This window comes from Diadema antillarum, unplaced genomic scaffold (genome assembly GCF_040938485.1).
Source record: "Diadema antillarum isolate AM-2024a unplaced genomic scaffold, OU_Dant_1.0 seq00000082_RagTag, whole genome shotgun sequence".
Taxonomy (NCBI): domain Eukaryota; kingdom Metazoa; phylum Echinodermata; class Echinoidea; order Diadematoida; family Diadematidae; genus Diadema; species Diadema antillarum.
Window position 1 is genome coordinate 852,509 of NW_027271175.1, and position 22,967 is coordinate 875,475.

A 22,967-nucleotide genomic window follows, 5' to 3' on the forward strand; every position below is an offset into this window, starting at 1 on the left:
ACGAGGAAATTTTCTCGGTCCCAAATTTCCTTCCACACAAGTCTATGTAAAATGCTACTCTTATAGCGAGATCGGCTATAACGAAATAACTGCTATAACGAGATAAATTTTGTGACTTCCAAACAAAGAAAAACATAGTAAATCAAACCTGCTATAGCGAGGTAAAGCAAAATGCCTTCGGTAAAGCTTTACTTCGCCTGTGCTATCATCTTCCGAGATTGTAAAGCTTGATGCGCCAAAAACTGTCTTGTACACATATAATCATTTTCTTCAGTGCTCTCCAGCTAGCTCTGCATGTTGTACGTGTGAAGTGTGTGTGTGCACGCACACTGATACATGGAGAAAATGTGGTGGGACGGCCATATGTATACATGACATCATCATGACGTTTAGTAGGTGTGAGGCAATCTGATGCTGTGATTGGCCTTCTACTTAGGGAATTCCCCGTCTTCACACACACGCAGTCATAATGATACAATCGCAAGCTATATAAATTTACAAATTCAAACATCTACAATTAATAAGAAACACATTCTTGATATTGGATTTCCTTGGCGAAAAACATCTTCTTACCCATAAAGGTGAGTAATTCCCTCATACACAATATCAAGTTATCAGTATTGATTGAAATATAATGGGTAGTCCCACATGTGCAAATTAATGTCTTTATTTTATGCCTTCTTTTATGCCTACTGATATAACGAGATATCGGCTATAACGAGGAAAATGACTCGGTCCCGACCATCTCGTTATATCGAGTTTCCACTGTACATATATAGACAAAAAGAAGATGTGTGAGAAGAGCCAATGGCGCCTTAAGATTACGTCCAACATGGTGGAAAGATTGCTGAATACAACTTGTCTGTTGACAAAGAATACAGAGATGAGGACTAGGATGCTGGGGACCAAAACACTACAAGAGGACTTTAACCAAATCTATGCCCTAGCACCAAGTGTGTGGCTATACAAGTTGTGTGCTTGAAAGACAAGCAACGGAACAGAAAAAAAAAGAAGACAAGAATAAACTTTTAATTCATATTTACAGTTATGTCCTTACTAACCCGTTGAGGACGGTTTGATTTTGCTATAACACGCATTTCCCATAGACAGCTGCCCGAGTATACTCGGGACTCGTCCTCAACGGGTTAAGGTTGCTAATGGGGATCCTGCCTTCTCAGCACTGGAAGACCCCAACCCAAGCTGAGAGTTTGATCTGGTCCCTGGAACAGCTGCAACGCGTACTTGGAATCATACACAAACACTAAAAACAGGTTTGAAAACCTGGGTCAGTTTCCTTACTGTCTAACACACACATTTGTAACAACAGTCGAAGAATGAACAAAAACTAGCTGATTCGTCTTGGTGATTAAACAAAGAAACAAATCAAAACAGATATAACAAGTCGTCCATCTCTTGTGTTTTCTTACTACAGCTAGGTGTTGATGACACAATATATCAAACTTTCTTTGGCACTGCATAGGATATAGTCATGGCAAAGTTCAAGCTCTCTTCACCAAAGCATATCATTCAAAATGTGGAAAGAAAAAGAAAAACGACAGAAAACATAACAGAACGATAATGCGGCAAAAGGTCACAAGTACTGATCATTGTGTGACTCTCCAGACACTGCTGTTTCGCATCTTGGAAAATCGTGCCTGGAAAACAAGGTAGGTGGGTTCTCTCCATCCAGCCGCTTCGGGAGCCGCTTCTCACAGGTAGAAGAGCGTGTCGGACAGCATCGGGTGGTGCTCCTGGTGGACACTCTGTCCGATGAGGAATGCTAGCTTGTGGGCGTACATGCAGGGTGCTGGCACTCGCACTGTTCCCTGTTAAAAGTCAAACAAGGAAACACACACACATGTAATACCCATTATTTTGCCTGTAATATGTTGCCACACCACATATCAAAATAACAGATCTAAAATCTAGTGGCTGCAACACCATCCATCAAATCATAATGCAACATGTTTACAAAAGGAAACATCTTTCTTTTCCTTTTTTTTCCCCCGTGTAATGACACATACATCAATTTGGGATTTTAAAAATGGTACATTTGAATAGTAACATGATATATTCTGAAGCACAAAACATGTATGCAAACAAGTTTGCTGACAGGTGACTGGTATAGGAAGAGAAAGTTGCTGACAAGAAAATTCAAACTTTTGAAGATTTTCAATAAAATGTTCCACAAAGAGCAATCACAACAAAAGATTATTCCACTTGCAGTTCTCTGGATATCTTCTACACTCAAAGATCACTTGAAAAGAACTGGCACAGTTTGACAGCAAGCCACTTACTGGTATGCTATTTCTCTCTCCCCCCTTTTTTTTCTCACTAAATGCAGATATTTTCTATCTCATGACCTATGGCCTTGCATATTCCCCTTAATCCTCTTGAATGAAAGAGATTTCTCCAAATTTCCTACTATCCACCTTAAACTCCTACTAATCTTCCTAGCTACAACAATGGCTGCAAAATCATGTTTTAGACAGCACTGAGTGAACCGTACCCTTGACCTATCATCCTGTCATTTCATGAAGAAATCACCCAACCACTTCTAGTTCTATCCATCCTACTAAATCCTATCAACACTAGATGTCCCCTGCTGAAGTAAGACTGGAAAACGACATTTTCACACCAAAGTTGGGTGACCTTTCATACCGACCCAACTTGCCGCCCCCAAAGCAAAGAAGCCCATCTCAACTCCTGCCCCACACATGTGCCGAGTCTTAACACAACCAACCCAAGAGCTTAAAGGACAAGTTCACCTTCATAGACATGTGGGTTGAGTGAATGCAGCAATATTAGTAGAACACATCAGTGAGAGTTTGAGCAAAATCGGACAATCCGTTCAATAGTTATGAATTTTTGAAGTTTCTACTCAGTCACGGCTGGATTGAAAGACTACTATAGCTTGTGATGTCACATGAGTACAACGATATAAAGAAAGAATAAAGAAAATTCAACATATTTCCATTTTTCTCGCATAACAAAAGAACACTCGACTTCTCTCTTTCAGAAGGCAGGGGGAATAATATTACCCTTAACATACGTCAGTAGCAAGTCGAAGAAATGTGCACTTTATTCAAAAAGTAAAGTTTTGTGAAATTCTCTTTTTATTTTCCTTATATAGTTGTACGCATATGACATCATGCACTGTAGTAGTCTTCTCTTCCAGCAGTGACTGCGCAGATACTTAAAATATTCGTAACTTTTGAACGGATTGTCCAATTTTCCTCAAACTTTCACTGATGTGTTCTACTAATATTGCTGCATTCCCTCAATCCTTATGTATATGAAGGTGGACTTGTCCTTTAAGTACCGGTAGCAACGTTAAGGTCTGCAGTGGATGAATGGCCTGAATGACACAAGACTGACAATCAAGGATTGTACTGGTATGAACATCATTACAAAGAAGATCATAAGCTGGAATGATTGGGTGTAAGGGCCCTCTTTCCCCAGCAACCCAGCAACCCTCCCCACCTCCCCCCCCCCCCAAAAAAAAAAGAAGAAGAAAGGATTGCATTTAACAGCACAAGCATGTAAGATACAAACACAAACATACAGTGGACTCCCATTATAAGGAAAGCCTTGGGACCAGCAATTTTCTTTTCGTTATATTGAAATTTCGTTATAACTGAACAAATAAACAGTAAAGAACAAAGAGCGGATAATTTTGCGGCCTGAATTTTTACTTCGTTGTACCCAGAATTTCATTATAACCATGTTCGTTATAACGGTGTGAAAAAGCAAACACATGGCTAGTCTGGTTGCAACATACCGGCCAGTTGAAGTACAGATGGGTCAGCTTGTAGGTCAGTCTCTGCATATGATCTGGCCGAAGGTTGGTGGTATCGTAGACCACGTTGTAGGAGGTGGGGCTGACCGTTCCCTGGCGCACACTCTGACTTATGATGAAGTAGTCGTACCTGAGGGTGGATGGGTGGGAAGGAATAACAAATTGTGTCGTCATGACTATGCATCACAAAATGTATACAAAGATAATGGTCATATTCAACATGGAATCAAAAACTTGTGATAAGTAACTGCAATCGACAATCTATCAATCATTCACTTATTCAAATCTTATGATTAGCTTGTGAAGAGTACAAAATCATTTCAATGTAACAAGTCTGTACATACACTGCCGTCATTTTGCAGCTTACTCTAATGACAAGCTGTGGAAATGTTTTTGTTTTGTTTTTTTGCCTTTATCTTTTTTTCGGGGGGGGGGGGGGGGGGGGGAGGAAGGGGTGTGGAGTCCTCCAAGCTTACCACATAGGCCTGGTAACAACATCATCGATGACGGTTCCGGGTGGAGGGTTACCGAGGTTCCCTCGGTCATTGAGGAAAAACCTGTTGTTGATCCTCTTCTTGACAACGACCACAGCAAGCTTTTGAGGTGCCCTGATATCAGACGAGACAGAGAAGAAAAAAAGCAGTTGACAAAACATGAGTCATGCTTGGCCAACTCGCAATTTGAGACAATGGGGAGCATTATCAATTAGGCAGTGCTGCATGCAAAGATGATATCTAATCTCATTTCAAGAGGGAGGTAGCAACCCTTCTACCTCCTAGCAGTAAAACACAGGGTTTGATTTCAATTCTATTACTCAGGTTGCATACATCAAGATATTATCATGAAGATATTACCACAATCTTGGCCAATGAAAACAATTTTATCTGTGAGCACATGGTTTATTTAGATCACAAACTGCTCAGAAGGGCTAAAATGAGACACTAACATACGATTACAAGAGACTGTTCATGTCTGTGGTGTGTGCACTCACTCCAATTATTCACATAGAAGCCTTGCTCTCACACTATTGGTTGTCTCCTGTTTACACCTTTGAGACATTCATGAACCAGTCTTTCGCTACAGCTCCAGAATGGTCATGCACCTGTCTGCCACAATTTCTCAAAAATTTGTTCACCAGTCTTCCAGAACCACTTGAGTGTGTACAAAATGGTTTCCCACTATAAACTTGTATTTGTCATTCATGTCATTTATTTCCACTGAATAAAACATGCATACATAGAAATGCGACAATGATATGACAAGTGCAAGATGGCAATGAGATCAAACAAACAGACAAACAAACAAACATGCAAGCAAGCAAACAATCAACCAAAGTCATCAAGTGAAGGGGTTAATGAGAAGACAATGGGCCGTATTTAAAACTACCTCTGGGATACTTATTCAAAAGCTCTCACAGAATGATAGATACAACTCCCAACATCTTTCCTCACTTTCTTTCCTGTGATCATACGACTGTAGGTATTCAATGATGCACACTGGCACTGGTCAGACGGTCCAGGACCAGTAATTCATTTTTTTTTTCCCCCAGAAAGAAGCCAGTAAAAGATGGAAAAACTTGGTACCCTACTGGTCAGACAGACAGGTCAGACCAGTAGAGAAAAACGGGTTACTTGATAGTGTGCAGCCCCGAGGTATTTATTCTGAGCTTCTTCAAAAAGCGTATCTTCCCCTCTGCAACTATATGTATCATCCCTCATGCATCAGCCCACACGCATATTCACACCCACACACAAACACAGACTACACATGCACGCATACACACACACACACACACACACACACACACACCATGCATGCAGGTATATATATACACACACAAACACACACACCCTACCTATCACATACGCTCTACCCATTTTTTTGCATCTAAAATCCAAAGGGACATCACAAAATCCAAAGGGACATCACATGACAGAGCTCTGCATTTTCTCACTCTTTCACTTCTCTCTGATTGGCCTTTACAAATACAGGAATCTATTACACTCATCAGAGCCTACACAACCATTCTAGTGAATATTTGGTTAATCAGTCATTGTTTCCTCATTTGCATGTACAGAAATGTTTTGCTGTGCTTATTTGGTTGATGAATGTTTACGTGATATGATTTGAAACTGTATGTTTGTCAATGGAATGCAAACAGAACATTAAAACTGACTAGAAGTCAGTTAGCCTGCAAATTTCACTGAAGCAAATTGTGTGCTGCCCTATGTGCTGATTTGTGTGTGCTCGAGAACTGAGCGAACCAGAGTCCTACACAATGATGCGTCGATGGACAAGTGAGGGATGCGTCGATGGACAAGTGAGGGAAGCGTCAGACTTACGTTTCTGGATAGACCTTGCTCATCGCCTGACGGATTTGGCTCACTTCGTAGTTTACCACGGTGGTGAGTTGGCTGTCACCCACGCCATCGCGGAAGACGATCACACGATCCGGCAGGAATGAGTTGAGGGTGTGGTAACGCTTCAGAGCATCTAACAAAGAATCCAAATCATTGGGTGAACATGTCATTCAAACTGATTAACCCCAACATTACCAACAACACAATCTGACACATCTCTTGGGTTGATTGGTAGCAGTAAGTTACTGCACAAAGCTGTGGCATTGTTAGAGTTCAAGGTACAATTAATTCCACAAAATCATGCCACGTTGGATAAGCGGCATTCGCAGATTGGCGAAAGAAGATTATCTAATCTCTTGTGTGCAAATAAAACGTGCAAGATTTTATGAGCTGGAAAATGTGGTGCCTTTTGATGTACAAATCAAAGAGAGAAGAAAAATTGCAACTATATTGATTGATTGATTGATTGATTGATTGATTGATTGATTGATTGATTGATTGATTGATTGATTGATTGATTGATTGATTGATTGATTGATTGATTGATTGATTGATTGATTGATTGATTGATTGATTGATTGATTGATTGATTGATTGATTGATTGATTCATTCATTCATTGATTGATTCATTCATCTCCAACAGAACTTGTAAATATATTTTTCCACATAAAACATAAGAACATGTATGTGTCAACATTACAAAATATGAAATGATATTTATGGATAAACAAATAATAGGGTGAGAAAAAAAGCACAAAAAACATTCTGAAGTTTAGAAAATGCAGGAGATGGGGAGGAATGCTGAAGAAGCAAAGCTTGTAGAGTGCATTCCCCCAAACGTAGTCAAACAATTATACATATTTTATCGTTGATCTTCTACTTTGTACACGAAATTAAATTTACAAAATGAATTACATAAACTACGAACAAAAACCCAACTGCCCTAGACAAGCACCCAGACAAATCTAAACACGAAGCCCCTGTCATGCAGAGAATAGAACAGGAAAGAAAAGACAGAGAGATGAAGAAGAAGAGATAACATGTTTGGAAAATTGATTAAAGAAAGAACAATGATGATGTGAAGACAAGACGTTATAAATATACTATACTTAGGCAGGCCAAGCCAATTCTTACTTGTCATCAGGGTGACGAAGGCGTCACCATGCTCACTGCCTGCAGGCTGGAATGAACATTGGGAGAAGTACCTGTCAAGGATGGATAAAAAAAACAAGGATTGAAGCATGTACACTCAAACGAGAGGCGGGAGGCTAAAACTTGCCTGGGTACACTGCTGCCAATGATAGGATAAGTAGGCAACTTTCCCACATTCGCATGATGTTCCTGCCTTTCAAAACTGAAGCCCCTTGGCAAATTCAACAAGTCATTTTTTTTTTTTGGCCAATGGTTTCATTTTCAAACCATAAGTGACATAATATCTACACAGATTTGTTAGAGGCAGTATCAACTGCCGATACAGTCTCTTGGTTTCTAGAAAAATCATTGTTGGAAACATACCGTGGTTTTTATAGTTCAGCTAATTCAGTGACAAAAAGTGGCTAAAAAGTCAGAGCTATCTGTACAGTGTCTCTTGGGGAAAGAAACCCCAACATCACATCCCAAGCAGTGAAATGTGGGTGCATCAGCATAAGCATTGTACTCAAACACGGAACAAGTAAGTATTCATATCTAGACATGCACTGCCATACAGACACCACTTGCCTCCTCCCTCGGCACAAGATTTACATACAGGCACAAATACCCTACATTAAGGATCCACATTTCATATGTGGGATCTGCATAGACATATCTTCTTAAATCTTTGTTTCAAAGTATGCAAAAAAACATGACTTTAATGATCACAACCTTTTTGAATTTACATCTAATGCCATCACTGGAACAGATGCAGTTATGTGAAAGTAATGTGCAGTGACAAATTGTGTTTGCTTTATTGGTTCCCGTCTGGGGGGGGGGGGGGGGGGGTATAATGGATCTGCTGCATGTAATTCTATTTTATGAACCATACCAGGAAAAGGTAGACATCACTTCAGGTTATGAATGTCATATTCAACCATTACAGCATAGATATGCTAGCATACAAAGAGAGTATAAGTTAAGGGTAAGACACGGGATACAGACAGAGGGCCAATAGGAAGAATGAGAGAGAAAGAGGGGGAGGGGTGGGACCACTTGCTCCTTACCTTGTCTGGAAGTTATTCATGGTTGCTACGAAGCCGCAGACGGACCTCTTTGATCGGGCACCAGCACCCTCGTGGAATGAGTCGATACCGATGATCATGAGCTTGGAGAGCTGCCAAAATATGGAAAATAACATACAAGTAATGAATGTTTATGAGTGCACTGGACAGAATATTTCATGAGGTGGAAGATGAAATGATCCATTCAATGAGGTACAGCCAAGTTGAATGGATCAAAGATTTCATCTTTCACGAAATGAAATATTCTGTACATTGCACGAATGATAAACGTTTATATTTGCTTTATATAACACCTAAAATAGATCCTTGTCATTTGATTTTTCATGAATTTAAAAACAAGAGTGAATGTGTGGGATCTGAGATCAGCGAGACATGCTCAACTGAATGCTTTACACCAACGCACTGTCTCGCATACACGCTGCAAACGCAAACGTTTTATAGGCATAGTATACTAGTACCGGTCGATTTCATCTTACGATTGCTGCAAGACACCAGTCCTCCAACGCGTACAAGGAGACTGGCAAACATTTTCTCACCAGACAATTCAGAGGATTTATGCCTTCACGATCCTCCTTTTGTTAAATCAAGTACATACGTAAATCATTAGATTACGAGACACAGTTTTGGGCCAATGGCAATATCCTAAGTCGTCTTCTTCATTGAAATGTTTTGGAACTCCTCCCCACCCCCCTTCCAATTAAAACAGAATTGTCTGAGTTTGCTTGGATTAATTTCACGTGGCCGCCAAGGAAGAGTTTAAATGCTTATGGGCAAGCTTCCAGAAGACTGAGAATAATCAGTCACCTCGAAGTTTGGACAAGGCAATGAAGATGAAGTTCCTTACCAAGGGGGGCTTCTGCTGCTGCCAGCAGACTCTTAACTAGGGACCTCACCATCAAGATTCATTGGTCTTAACAAAACACCAACTAATCAACAAAAGCGATGTTCAGCTTCAGTCACAAATGCCAAAAAGGCTTACCGGAATCTCCACTCTCCAGAGGTCTCCCCCCATCTTGCAGTTGAGCTGCATGGCGATCTTGGTCGCCACCGACATCAGCATCTGCTGCTTGGAGAGGGTGCGGGTGACAATCACCTGACTGGGGCAAGGGCGCGTCACGATGCACATCTTCTTGATGGCATCATAGCGGTCCTTGCGGTTCGTCGGCAAGATGACAACAACCTGCGGGGAACAGGAAGAAAGAGCCATGTCGATGCGACAGCAAAAAATGAAGAAAAGAAACTGTATATTGTACTATATTTTCACAAACGCACAAAAACACGCTTACACATGCACACACACCCACATGTGACTCTGTAACCACAAATTCATCGCAAAGTTGCTACACATGGATTCTTAGTTGAGGGCAGATTCTAAAAGAGCTGACTTTGAGCTTTAGAATGATATGTATCTCAATACAAATAGACTTTCCTAACAGTTCTCAACAATGAAAAGAAAGCACACTCTCAGGAAAAGTGTTTACTGTGAAGAGAGGCTTTGAAGTTCAGGGTCTATTCAAGGATGTAATGCCATTAAGCTGCACTGTGTACCATGAATGGGATGACGAATAAGGTGAGACACTCCTATAGCAACCAAAATGCAGGGATTATCAGACTAAGTCAAGATTTCCCCCTCTGTATGAGAACATTCTATTAATGACTTCATATACCAACTTTCAAAGCAGTAGCACATCTTTTCAAAAGCTTTCATGGTTGGAAAATGAAGAGTGTGTAAGAAATGAAAAGTGGTCTCTACAACATACGTAATCACACTATTCTACAAACAAGGCAATCGCCAAATTGTGTCTCGCCCATTCGCGTACAAGGAATTAATATTTTTTATAACTCCCAGAAGTTAATTGACCTGCTTATGACCTTTGACCTTGTGGTGACCTTCAACATCCTAAGGGACATTTACCATCCAAGTTTGGTCACAAACGGACATAGGGATCAAAAGTTATGAGCCACAATCAAAACGCGCCCTAAAAACATAACATTGGGCCCTAAAAGTTTGCTGATCCCTGTCTGTGACCTTTGACCTTGTGACGACCTTCACCTCCCCAAGGAACATCTTTCATCCAAGTTTGGTCACAAACGGAAAAAGGGATCAAAAGTTATGAGCCATAAACGAAATGCGCCCTAAAAACTTAACATTGGGCCCTAAAAGTTAGTTGACCCCTGTCTGTAACCTTTGACCTTGTGGTTACCTTCAACTTCCCAATAGACATCATCTCTCACCATCACCCAAGTTTGATTGCCATTTAGCAACATGTGCTGAGTTACGTGTGATTAGAGAGTCTTGCAAGTAAACTTTTAACGTATGACCTTAAATGACCTTTGACCTTATCATGCGACCTCTTACGGCACCATAACATGAAGGTACCCCCAGTGCATCCATCACCCAAGTTTGATTGCCATTGTAGCAACATGTGTCGAGTTACATGTGATAAGAGAGTCTTGCAAGTAAACTTTAACATATGACCTCAAATGACCTTTGACCTTATCCTGTGACCTCCAACGGCACCATAACATGAAGGTACCCCTAGTGCATCTATGACCCAAGTTAGGTTGTAATCCAAGCAACTTATGTGAAGTTATTTGTCAAAAGAGAGTCTTGCAGTAAACTTTAACATAGAAAAGAGAGTCTTGCACATACTCTTTAATATATGACCTCAAAATGACCTTTGACATCATCACATGACCTCTGACAACACCATAACATGAAGATACCCCTAGAGCTTCTATCACCCAAGTGTGGCTGCCATTGCTGTAACAGTTGCCAAGTTATGCATCATAAGAGAGTCTTGCAGGTAAACTCTAACATTTGTGACGGACGACGGACGGACGACGGACGGACGACGGACGCCATTTGGATCCCTTAGTCTCGCCTTCACCTCCGGTGGGCGAGACAAAAAGTGTTGTTGTACAAAAACTGCACAAAAACATACCTTCCCTTTTATTTATGATCCCAAACTTTAAAGGTAGGGAATCCCATTTGCACGCCTTAAATGAAGAGCTGTATAAATACAGTGGTATGTTGAAGAGAGCATCATTTTAGAAACTCCCACAAAGTATTGAAAGTGGAAGGTAACATTTAGTACATTTTTTTGACCGTTAGATTTTGAATTGAATTGTTTTCGGGGCTCACCATAAATTCCAGTACATTACTAGGCTACCTTTGCAGACCCATGTACTGCATGTGTGTCCATCATGTATATTTTGTGAAGAAAGTTCATCAACACTTACAAACATTTCTATATACATTCTTGCCACACACTCTATATGTTATTACATCAGCTCTTGTAGTTTTAGATTTGTGTTTATAGATCACAAATACAGAAGAATGCAACAAAAAGGCTTAAGTGTGGCTGACACACAGAACTACTGAGTAGTTGAGTTTTGTGCATTATTCAAATTTTAGATAACTGTTGACTTCCAAATTTCTAAGCAGTGGCCTAAGCAAGTCCCCTGAGGTTCATATCTAATGTTTTGCTGCATTTTGGGAGGTCTGTAAAAGGTATCCCCTACCTTTAACTAGACTAGAAATGTCGCTAAGGCGACTGCTATGCCTCCGCCATAATGCATGATTCTCCTAATAGGTCTATAGTACATGTGGACAATGCATAATTACATTTTCACAATATTGGCAAAATATTGAAATTACATGTTTGTCACAAATGTGTTGAATGTTCACCTTCCTTTACCTAGGTTTAATTAGATGAATAGGAGAGCATGTATTTGGGGATTCAAGGACTTTAACTTGACTTTGACCCATTCATAAGTGTATGAATACTGTAATTTTCAAGGTATGGAGAAAAAGTGTAATTTCTGTATTGAAAAGTACACTGTTACCATTTTCTTTTGGCCTTTGACCCTAAAATTCATAGGATAATCACTGTCAGGCAGAACATGCATAAATATGTAGTAAGTTTCAAGATAACTTGAGCCACTTCTGAGATATGGAGGAAAAAGTTAGTTCAGCACTTTCCCTTGATCTTTGACCTTTTGACCTTTGAGGCAAACCCCCCCCCCCAAAAAAAAAAAAAAAAAAAAGAGAAAAAGAAACTTTCCAGATAATCTAGGATATACATGCATACACCAAGTGTAAAAAAAAAAATTGCTGGCATTACATAAATATGAGGGAAATAATAACAATTTGAAGTGTTGCACTTGACCTTTGACCCCTGACCTTTGACCTATGAACCCTAGATTCTCTAGATAACTGTGCCATGAAGATACCTTGAACAATTTCCAAGGTACGGAGAAAAAAAGCGAAGTTTTAATATTTTAACTTGACCTTTTGACCTTTGACCTCATGACCCAAAACTTTCACCAGAGAATCTTAATTGAATAATACATGTATACACTAAGTTTCAAGAAAATATCTTCAGGCATTGCATAGATATGGAGGAAATAGTGAAATTTTACGTATTTGACCTTTACCTTTTGACCTTTGACCTTGACCATGTGCACCCAAAAGTTGATAGGCACAACTTCACCCCCTAATACACATACATGCCAAGTTTCATTAGGATACCTTAAAAGGTTTTGATAGTTACCCTGTACACAAAATTTATTACGGACGGACGGAAGGACGGACGGACGGACGGACAACCCGAAAACAATGCCTCCGGCACCACTTCGTGGCGGAGGCATAAAAAGCACTCTGAGAGCGCAGACCTCCGCCAAGTATGCAAATCATTTTCACCACTGATCTTGTTCTTCCGTAGAGATATCAGTGATTTCCACCCATACATACTTATAGCATTGTGTGCTGAAAGTTGCCAGATTTCCCAATATAGAAGCCTTTGTTACGTCATAAACACTCAGCTGCACGGCCCGCCTCACCCCAGCAGAAACTAGAGCACGCACTTTAATGCGCGCAGGCAAACCTCAAATACGCGCAGCATGAACTCCCAAGTTCATTGACCCTACCTGCCAAAATGTAGAAAATCCTTCATAAATTCCCCCAAAATTCTCGGATCACTACCAAAAGTTAATCGTTTGGTACTTGTGTCATTCTCAATCTTTCCTGCAAGTTTCATCCCAATCCGTTAACTACTTTTTGAGTTATTTTGCACACGGACAAACTAATTAACGAACTGACGAACAAACCAACGGAAACGAAAACATAACTTCCTCCCTTGGCGGAGGTAAAAATTTGAGGAAGAGACTTCTGGTGTCAGACTAATTTTCCTTCTACAGGGAGTTGTAGTCATGTATGACAACACTCATCATAGCAAATCACTTACTACAAGACTAAAATTCATGCACAAATATATAGAGGCACAAAAACGCAAGTCTTTGTCAAAGTCAAAGAGACTAGGAAAAATCATTTTCTATCATAGATTGTATTCCTTATTTAAAAAAATCACGGCATGTTCAGACATCCACACTGCACTGAGAGGCAGTTGTACCACAAGCAGTTACTTTTGTATGAAATGCTAGCGCAACATACACCACTTACGATCTGAGTGTCATCAGCAATGTTGTCTTGGAGGGATCTGACGTAGGTCTCAGCACGGTCGTCTTTCAGCACCACCCTAGCAGGAAGGAAAAAGAGGTTATAACTTAAAGACGTCAAAAATGGGCTCTACACTCCTCCTTGATCCTTGAATGATCCAGATCATATTCAATGCTATTTTGTTTGCTGGAATTTCACCAAAGAGATGATATACTGTAAAAATGGAAATTTTCGCGGTGTACAAATTTTTGAGTATTTTGCGCGATAAGACACCAGCACAAAAATGAAAACACAAATATTTTTGCTCATCATATGTTCTACTAATAAATGTCTTGCTTTCGCTGAATTAACAACATGTGAAATTCATCTCACCTCGCCGAGCGCAAAATATTACTCATAAGAAAGTATCCACTTTTACAGTAAATAGTGATCATATATGCACATATACCAACACTGAAACATGGGCAGCCTTATTACTGTAAACACTGTCTTTTCACAAGGGCCCTGCAATCTACCTAGTAAGGCTAAGCGCAAACAACACGAAACAAATAAGATGTGCTCACTTTTTGGGCTGGGCCACATTCATGCCCATGGGGCCACCAACACGTTGCAGGGCCCCGATGAAGTCGTTGCCACGGTTGGCATCTCGGCTGGTGTAGAAGATCACCCAGCTCTGGAGCGGAATGCTATGGGTCAGCTGGTTGCCCCTCGTCTCCCTTGACCAGTCAGCATTGGACGGGTTGTAGGAAAACTACATGGACAAGAGACAACAAAAGACATTACAGCAAGTCAGGAACTATTGAAAAATGCCCTCTCCCTAGCTAATGTTAAATGAAGTTTGACCTAGACAGATTTGCCCAAAAAATACTCTGCCCAACTGTAAGTCATGCAGCACAGTTGGGCCAAGTACTAAATACTGTATACGCCATATGATTCGCAAGTCTAGATTTTTTTGCGAAGCGGGAATTCCCGACGATTTCGCGAGCGGTTAAATTGATGATCGTGGAGTCCTGCACTGAACGAAGAAGTGTACACGCGTACGTCATATTCACATCAGGATCAGAGTCAATATTTTCATGTGTCTTTAATTTAGCAAACAGCACCTGACTCGCGAAATTCGCGAAAATTAAAACCTCAAACAACCCAACAACCTTCCAACAACACAATAAAAACCTCGCAAAATATTCGGCACATACAGCAGCCCATGAAACTATTTTGTTGGGGTTCCCCCTCCCCCCCCCCCCCTCAATATGGACAAGATCCGTGGCAAACAGACATGCAGTAGATATCCAGATAGATGGACATGCAGACTGAAAACATGACAACTTTGGCACCCTCTAGGACAGAGGCATACAAATTGCAGTATCAAGCTCATTAACCCTAAAAAGACTGGGCTATTTTGGTAGCTCGAAAGACTGGGGGGGGGGGGGGGGCCTAAAGGGCCCCCCTTTAAGATCTCGGCCGTGGATCGCGCGATCGCCGCGGAAATTTGCACAATGGTAGTGTGCGATGTAATCTACAAGATCATATATTTAAATTTTCCAAAACAGTCTTCTTTTATTTTATTTTGATTAATGATGCTTATTCATGCGAGAAATCAGACTCTTTGATCTAGATCAGTAAATAAAGCTCCAAAAGTGCTCATTTTTGGTCTAATTATTCTTTGTGGCATTCTTAGCAAATGTACTTGAAAAAAAAAATCAAAATATCAAAATATCAAAATCAATTTCTTATCTATTTCATTGTTTTATGAATTTCTTACGTATTTCTGTGTGTTTAAACCTTTTGTTTGTTTGTTTTTTTAACAAAATTTGTGGCAGACACTTTTTGAAGCATAATAATCCTAAAACAAATTAATTTCAGCCATTGAGAGTAAAAATAAGCATATTTGAGAGATGAACCATGTGAAAAAACTCAATTTGCATTGACTTTGTACACAAAATCACATTTTTGAGGCATTTTCAGCCTCACGTGCATGTACATAAAGTTATGTAACTTCAGAAACGTACCCCCGGGCGTCACAAATTTGGTGTCAAAATGTGCCGGAAACTCGAAAGAAAAAAGTCATAGAGCATCGCGGCGAGAGCATTGCGTGTTGCAGAGTAATTGCGCAAAATGTCGGGGGGGGGGGGCCTTTTAGCCCCCCCCCCCCCATTCTTTTTAGGGTTAAAGGTCCTGTTTACCTTTGGGAGCAGTGACTTAAAAAAATGTTCAAGATATTACATTTGATGCATATGTGTATGTCAGTTGTATCACAAAACATCGTAGCATATAAAATTTTTGCAATGAAGCCTAAAATTTAAGGAGATATCACTATTTTTCTTAATAAACCATAACTATATACGGTTTAGCCTGGAAACATTTTTATTATAGCTGTTGTTCACATTTCTATTATAGCCATTGTTCACATTTTTAAAATATTTAACAATACTTAACTTCGATTACACTAGTTCACATTTTTACATGGGTTGATTCTATCTCTATCACATTTTAGATTTATTTTGAAACACTAATGCTGGGTCTTTGTTTCATCTGCAAATCATATGGTAAATTATGCCTTTAAGTACTACATATCACTTCTTTTGAAGCAATGTTCATCACTAAAATAGTCAGGGCAACACAAGTTGACATTTTATTTCCAGTTAGACTGGCCTTTGTGTCTAAGTAGAAATTTTAAAAAATGAGAAAAATATGTACCATTCTCTGAATCACTTCCGATGTCATAAAAATAAGGCAAGCATGTTACAGCACTCAAAGTAAAGTGTATCAAATGATTAATGGCAGCTAAAAGTTGCTCAAAATATATCAAAAAACAGATTGGATACACCCACTTCCACACACTTCTGAAGTTGCATAAATGGGTAAGAAAGAAATCATCAATGTTGGTGAGCTATGAGGAACAGGGCACACTGTACATCACACATACCTGCTTGTTGACTTGGAATATTTTCTCAGGGGGAAGCACACGGCCGGGGAGCTTGACCAATTCCTTGTCAAATTTCAGGCCCCACCCCTCCATAAATGACGCGACCTCTGGGTTCCTGACAAAACATCAAACAGCAAAAACAAAACAGGATGAGATTCGCACAAAATTAACAATGAGAGGAATGATTCTTTGCTGGAAGAGTACGTATTGATCATGGGTTATAAGAACCACATCAATTGGTGATTTCAAGATCGGTGCTAGTGCTAGTGCTAGTGCTAGTGCTATCTCAGCACTAGCACCGGCGATAAAACCGAACTTGAAATCACGTCGGTGTTGGGAGTTGACCTCAAAATTATGACGTATTTCCGGTAGTTGGTGCTGGGCTCAGTGTTGAATGTCGTCTGCTGAACCAAGCTCTGGCGTTTGTGTTAGCAATTTACGTGCTTTTTCTCCATTCACTAACACTAGCCCCCTAGGGATTATCATTTTCTTCATTTCAAGTTCGGTGCTGGTGTTAGCATTGTCGTGCGAGACCCGTATTCACTTCCATGATAGATGCACGTTTTATGTGCAAAGTCTATGGTAATGCAGTGGTTGCCCACATAACGTACACGAACACTCCAGACATGGCTATATAAACCTGAGCAAAATTAAGATAGTTGTATTTTGAGGAATGGATGAAATTTGTGACATTTCAATCCATCTTCCTTACTATATGTCTTAAACTAAGCAGTTTTGGCTACACCTTTTAATATTTGCGTGTAATGATCACGCACCATCACTTTTTTCATCGCGCAATTCCCCCGGAGCTCGCGGTGCTGTGATTCCAACACCTAGTGCTGGTGATCAATAATTTTGATGGAGCTCGATTTAACGCTGTTATTTGGGAGCTAGCACTAGCACCGAACTTGAAATCACCCAATAGAGTATTCACTGGATTTAAAACTCAAAGATCTGGTAGCATGGGGGAGAGGAGGAAGGCCCGATAAAATCCACCTTCACTCATAGCCCACCGGTGCACATTAGGAAACCAAGACTAATGCAGCCTGACAGAATGGCAGTGCCAATCTGAGACAAAGTGCATCAAAGTGTACGCTCATTAGTATTATTCAACTGCAGTCAAGATACTTTGGCTGACGTTTACTTAAGTAGAGAACACTGATGAAGAGTTTGACCTCTGATAGGCCTATGACCTTTGTCATTCCCTCACATCTATTGTTTTTATTGTTTTTATTGAATTTATATTTTACTGTAACTGTCCTTGTACTGTTTATGTTTTGTTTTGTGCACATTCCGTGTTATGTTCTGTACATATTATACATTACATAATGTCTATGTTTGTACATTTTTAAGAGCTGCGACATTAATTGAATTGGATTGAATTGAATAAAACTTGAACACAATTCATTATGGAGTTTCTCAAATATATCCGAATCAGGACACCCTTCCCATGGCACATTCTCCATGTTATCCAACTTGAGATGGTGATACCCTGCACACACCACCTTCACATAACTATTTAGCTCTAATCAGTCTGGGCTTTTTAGGCAATGCTAAAAGCGGCAGATTCCGTCCCCCCCCCCCCCCCCCCCCCCAGATCTCAGCCATCAGTTGTGCAATGAAATTTGGCATATGTGACACCCAAGTCATAATCTACACAAATTTTTGAAATTGTCAATTTCTAATTTTAACTAATCACTTATGCAAATTAAGAACAAGATCTTATTTTAGCATAATTAAAAGCATTTTGAGTCTATTTTGATTTTGGTTTCTATATATCTTAACATATTCAACAATTGTGCATTATAAAAACTTCCAAAACTCATTTCAATTATGTATCTTATTGTTTTTGGAATTTCTTACATATTTCTCTTTTTTTTACATCTATTCTGTATTAATTCTTTTTTTTGGGAAATTGTCGCTGATCACTTTTCTTACACAATTAGCATAAAAATCAATCAATCAATCAAAGTGATTAATAGTAAAAATAATCAGACAGAGCACCGTTTTCCATAGGAACTAGAAATGTCGCTACAGCGACTGGTTATACCCCCGCCAAACAACATTTCATAAGCTTTGGTCAAAACAACATTTCATAAGCTTTGGTCAAAAAACTGAGGAAGTAGTTAAATCCGCAAGATCTTTCCTTGATCTTCTGCCATTAATATGCCGTTACCATGGCAACGTACTTTCGGGTACTGTCGAAAAATGCGTCTTGCACATCTACAACCAAAGGCACACATCTGTACCAAGTTTCATGGAAATTGGGCAAAAACTGAGGAAGTAGTTTGCAACACAAAATTTTCCATCATTTTGGCTCATAACATGTGAGCTGTTACCATGGCAACATACTTTTTGTCACTGTCAAGAAATGTGTCATGCTGACCTATATCCTAAGACAAACATTCAATATGAATTCCATGAGAATTGGAAGAACACTGATGAAGCAGTTTTGCCATGAAGCATTTTGCCCTATATTTTACCAATAACATGCCGTTACCATGGCAACGCACTTTTTGCCACTGCGGAAATATGTGTCTTGCACATTAACATATTCAGATGAACATCTGTACCTAATTTCATAAAAATTGATCAAAAACTGTGGGAGGAGTTCGCGACGCAAGATTTGTACCCATTTTTGCCCATAATATGCCGTTACCATGGCAACGTACTTTTGGGTACTGTCAAAAAATACGTCTTGCACATCTACAACCCAAGGCACACATCTGTGCCACGTTTTATGGGAATCGGTTGAAAACTGAGGAAGTAGTTCGCGACGCAAGATTTGCAACGGACCGACCGCCCGACCGACCGCCCGACCGACCGCCCGACCGTCCGCTGATTCCTATATACCCCCTTCAAACTTCGTTTGGCGGGGGTATAAAAAGTACAAAAATCACAAAATCACAAAACTGTGCCTATTTTCGGGTAACATGCAGTTACAAAAATGGGTGTGGCTTTGTAAAAGTATGCGCAGATGTCGCAATTTGGTCTCAAAAGTTGTGCCAGACTTGAATAAAGAAAGTCAAGAATCCTCATGAGGAGGCTTTCTCACATTACAGAATTTGGAATGAAATATTGTACTTGTTGACTGCAGCTAAGGTGCCCATAGGTGCTGGAGTGATGTTACTTGGTATGGCACAATGATAGTGCAGCCACCATTGACACTAGCATGCCTGTTTGGTTAAAATATTTTTCCAATAGTTTGTTCATGCATGACAAACTGTTGCGTTTGAAAGCAATTTGCAATAGAAAGACTTCAACTACCAAAAAGTGCTCACCAGTTAGTGTGTAGTGCTTGACTGCTGAAAATTCAGAAAAAAAGTGTACAGATAAAAATTCTTGTTCCACTGCAGAATTTAGATTCTGCTCTCACTATTTCATATGATCCAATCAATGCTACACTGCAAATGGATGGAAGGTAGCCAATGAAATATCAATCATGACATTTACCAATTTACTCCATTTGTCCATTTTCTGTCTTCCTTCATTACTGAATTTGTCTGCAATAGCTCAGCTACCTACCCACTGATCCTCTTGTTGAAGGTTGTCAGCTCATCGCATCTGCCACGTGGTGCCACCCTGGTGAACTGGGCCAGGTCCTTCATCACCTGGAAGTTGGCCCTCATATCGTCGGTCAGGCCCGTCATGTAGCAGAGCTCAGGAGGCAGCAGTATTGGTCCCATTCCCTTTTTCTCCTCCTAAAAGGATATGAATCATTACAAGTTTGGTTTACTTAACAGTTTCCAAGTCAACTTGGCTAATTTCAATGATAGTGGTACCCCAAAGGTGCCCAACTGTAAGAAGTGACTGCATACTCATGATTGGCTCACTTTTTGTTGAGCACAGATGCTCCTAACTACTCAATATCTTGTTGTTTGATTGCTCATAGGTTGACGATGAAGGAGACCCCATTAACCCTAAAAAGACTGGGGGTGGGGGCATCATGCCCTCACGGAAATTTGGAAATAACTTCCAGAATTTATAAGATCTCACTCCAAAACTTCATGACTTCTTGCTTTAGAGTCTTTCGCATCTTTTGATACCTAATTTGTGTATATACTGCAGCAGGTTATTGTGTTACGTAACATTTTACGGTTACATGTCGGTCAAAATAAGCGTATTTGTATGTGTTTATGTGTAATATGAATGAGGATTTGCAAGATTCTAATGTCATAAATTAGGTGCACGAGGAATTTGGTGGCAATAGAACATTCCATGGCCGAGACTGGGGGGAGGGGCATAATGCCCCACCCCCTCCCTCAGTCTTCAAAATCTCCTAAATAGCCCAGTCTTTTTAGGGCCAAGAGTTGTCTTTGTCATACCAATGTGAACAGGGTTAACAACAAGTTCATGGTCAAGCTTTACCCCTGCAGGCACTGAATTACTTAATGGAAATGAACATCTGAAACTTTTCGTGCGCTATTACCAGACAGGTTTTGTGCTGGTTAGGCTGGCTACTTGGCATCCTCCTCAGCCAAGAATAAGTGGGAATCCCATCCTGTTAGGAAATAAGATGTGCTCCCACTGGCGTATCCCAATGTGGTGAGAAGGTATACGCCATACACAAACATACACACAATAGGACAAGGGGGTGTTTCATCACTTTAGTCAGAGCTGACAATTTCAGCAAAATCCTTAGTTATGATTTGCTGAGATGCGCTGGTCACTGACTATGGTTACTGTCAGTGCTGACTACTTTAATGAAACGGCCCCCAGAGCTCCAATCCTCTATAAAATAATACTCACTCTCTTCTTTGGTCTCGACACCAACATGGGCTGATCCGCGTCCTCGAGCCTGCATTCGTACGACTTCTGGAAGTACTCTTGGAAAGACACGGGGCCGCTCCTGGTGTCAAAGGTGTCTGAAGGGTGTGTGTCGAAGTCGATGTCATCGACACGGTACGTCTTGTTGTTGTACCTGGACAATGGGAAATTAAAGGGAAAGTTTAGAGGATGTAGGAAAAGGCACTGGATATCTTCCATTACATACTCTCATATCTGTAACAAGAGTGCTATGTCCCATACACACATGCACACACACACATACGCACACAAACACAAAAAGAATAGAAAGCAGCATGTTTCATTGTAGGGTATTCAAAGGAGCTACAATTCCCTCTAAGAAGTTTTTAGGGTTGATGCAAAGATGTCTACTGCAGAGCTGAAGGCCCTGGGTCCTTACTTGGTGAGCACAATCTGGCCGACCAGCTGGCGCGTGATCTCCTCCTTGAAGTTGCCCCGCGTGCGTTCGTAGAGCTGGTACATGACGTCCAGGACAGTGTGCGTCCGCAGCACCTTGTGCGAGATGTCCGCCATCAGCATGACGTCGTACTCGAACTGAGTGATGGAGGTGGTGAAGCCAGGCCACAGCTTGAGACTGTTGTGTGAGAGAGAGGGTGAAATAAAAGATCACTCTGGACTCCCCAAAGTCTACAGCCCCTGATAATCTGGAAGCAAAGTTAACATTGATTCAAAAGTGCAGGACTGTGACGTCAACAATGCAAGGGCAAAATATTAGGCTCTTAAAGCTAGTTTGTGATTTAGTAGGGAGAAATGTTAGCGATAAATTTTTGTTTTCCTTTACAGTTCAATACTCAACATGACTTCAAGATGTTGTGAAGAGAGGAATTAGAAATTTTGTGTGTGAATTTTTCATACTGGAAACTCCTACCCTGCCTCTCGAAACAAATGTCAAGCATACTTTTGTTCGCCCTTGCACTCACTGCTATAGTCCACAAATCCATGGGCAGCTTGTTGTGTCTTTAGATATTGCTAGAAGTTTTCTATTTGAAGGTTATTGCCCACTGGCTACTTGCGTTAAAGTCAGGATAAAAATAAATCCAAACAGGATTCCATTCCATAAACCAATTGCAGATGAACTGTGTGTGTGTGGGGCCAGAATTGTAGGAACTTTTGTTCATCAATCATGGCATGCCTGCTGCACTGCATGTATATGAAGGGATAGGCAGTTAAATTCTGCAAGTTCTGGAAATCATTGAAATGCAAATACTTCATTTTTTCATTATGTCAGTTGCATCACACATTTAAGGCACAGAAAATATGAATATACTTGTAATACTGATAAAAGAGAAAAATATATGGGTGAGAGAAATTCTTTGGTCTACTGAAATATTTTATGTGCATCCTTGACATTAGATTGTCAAAATATACAAAATTTACAGTAATTTTTTCCAAATAACA

At 40.3% G+C, this 22,967-nt stretch overlaps 1 protein-coding gene across 2 annotated transcripts in view; it reads right to left on the reverse strand.

Annotated features, from left to right (window-relative positions):
- Positions 1 to 800: 800 nt before the first annotated feature.
- The window catches only part of LOC139726270 (piwi-like protein 1), a 48,989-nt gene continuing 26,822 nt past the window's right edge, over positions 801 to 22,967 (reverse strand). For both annotated transcript variants that reach the window (XM_071637338.1, XM_071637337.1), the window contains exons 7-19: positions 21,949 to 22,143; positions 21,513 to 21,684; positions 20,289 to 20,464; positions 16,764 to 16,878; positions 14,401 to 14,588; positions 13,841 to 13,916; positions 9,356 to 9,556; positions 8,359 to 8,468; positions 7,295 to 7,365; positions 6,142 to 6,292; positions 4,276 to 4,407; positions 3,782 to 3,929; positions 801 to 1,826 (exon numbers count right to left, since the gene is read on the reverse strand). In XM_071637338.1, the coding sequence (XP_071493439.1) occupies positions 1,710 to 1,826; positions 3,782 to 3,929; positions 4,276 to 4,407; positions 6,142 to 6,292; positions 7,295 to 7,365; positions 8,359 to 8,468; positions 9,356 to 9,556; positions 13,841 to 13,916; positions 14,401 to 14,588; positions 16,764 to 16,878; positions 20,289 to 20,464; positions 21,513 to 21,684; positions 21,949 to 22,143 (1,852 nt within the window). In that variant the 3' untranslated portion in view covers positions 801 to 1,709. The remainder of the gene's footprint in view (positions 1,827 to 3,781; positions 3,930 to 4,275; positions 4,408 to 6,141; positions 6,293 to 7,294; positions 7,366 to 8,358; positions 8,469 to 9,355; positions 9,557 to 13,840; positions 13,917 to 14,400; positions 14,589 to 16,763; positions 16,879 to 20,288; positions 20,465 to 21,512; positions 21,685 to 21,948; positions 22,144 to 22,967) is intronic.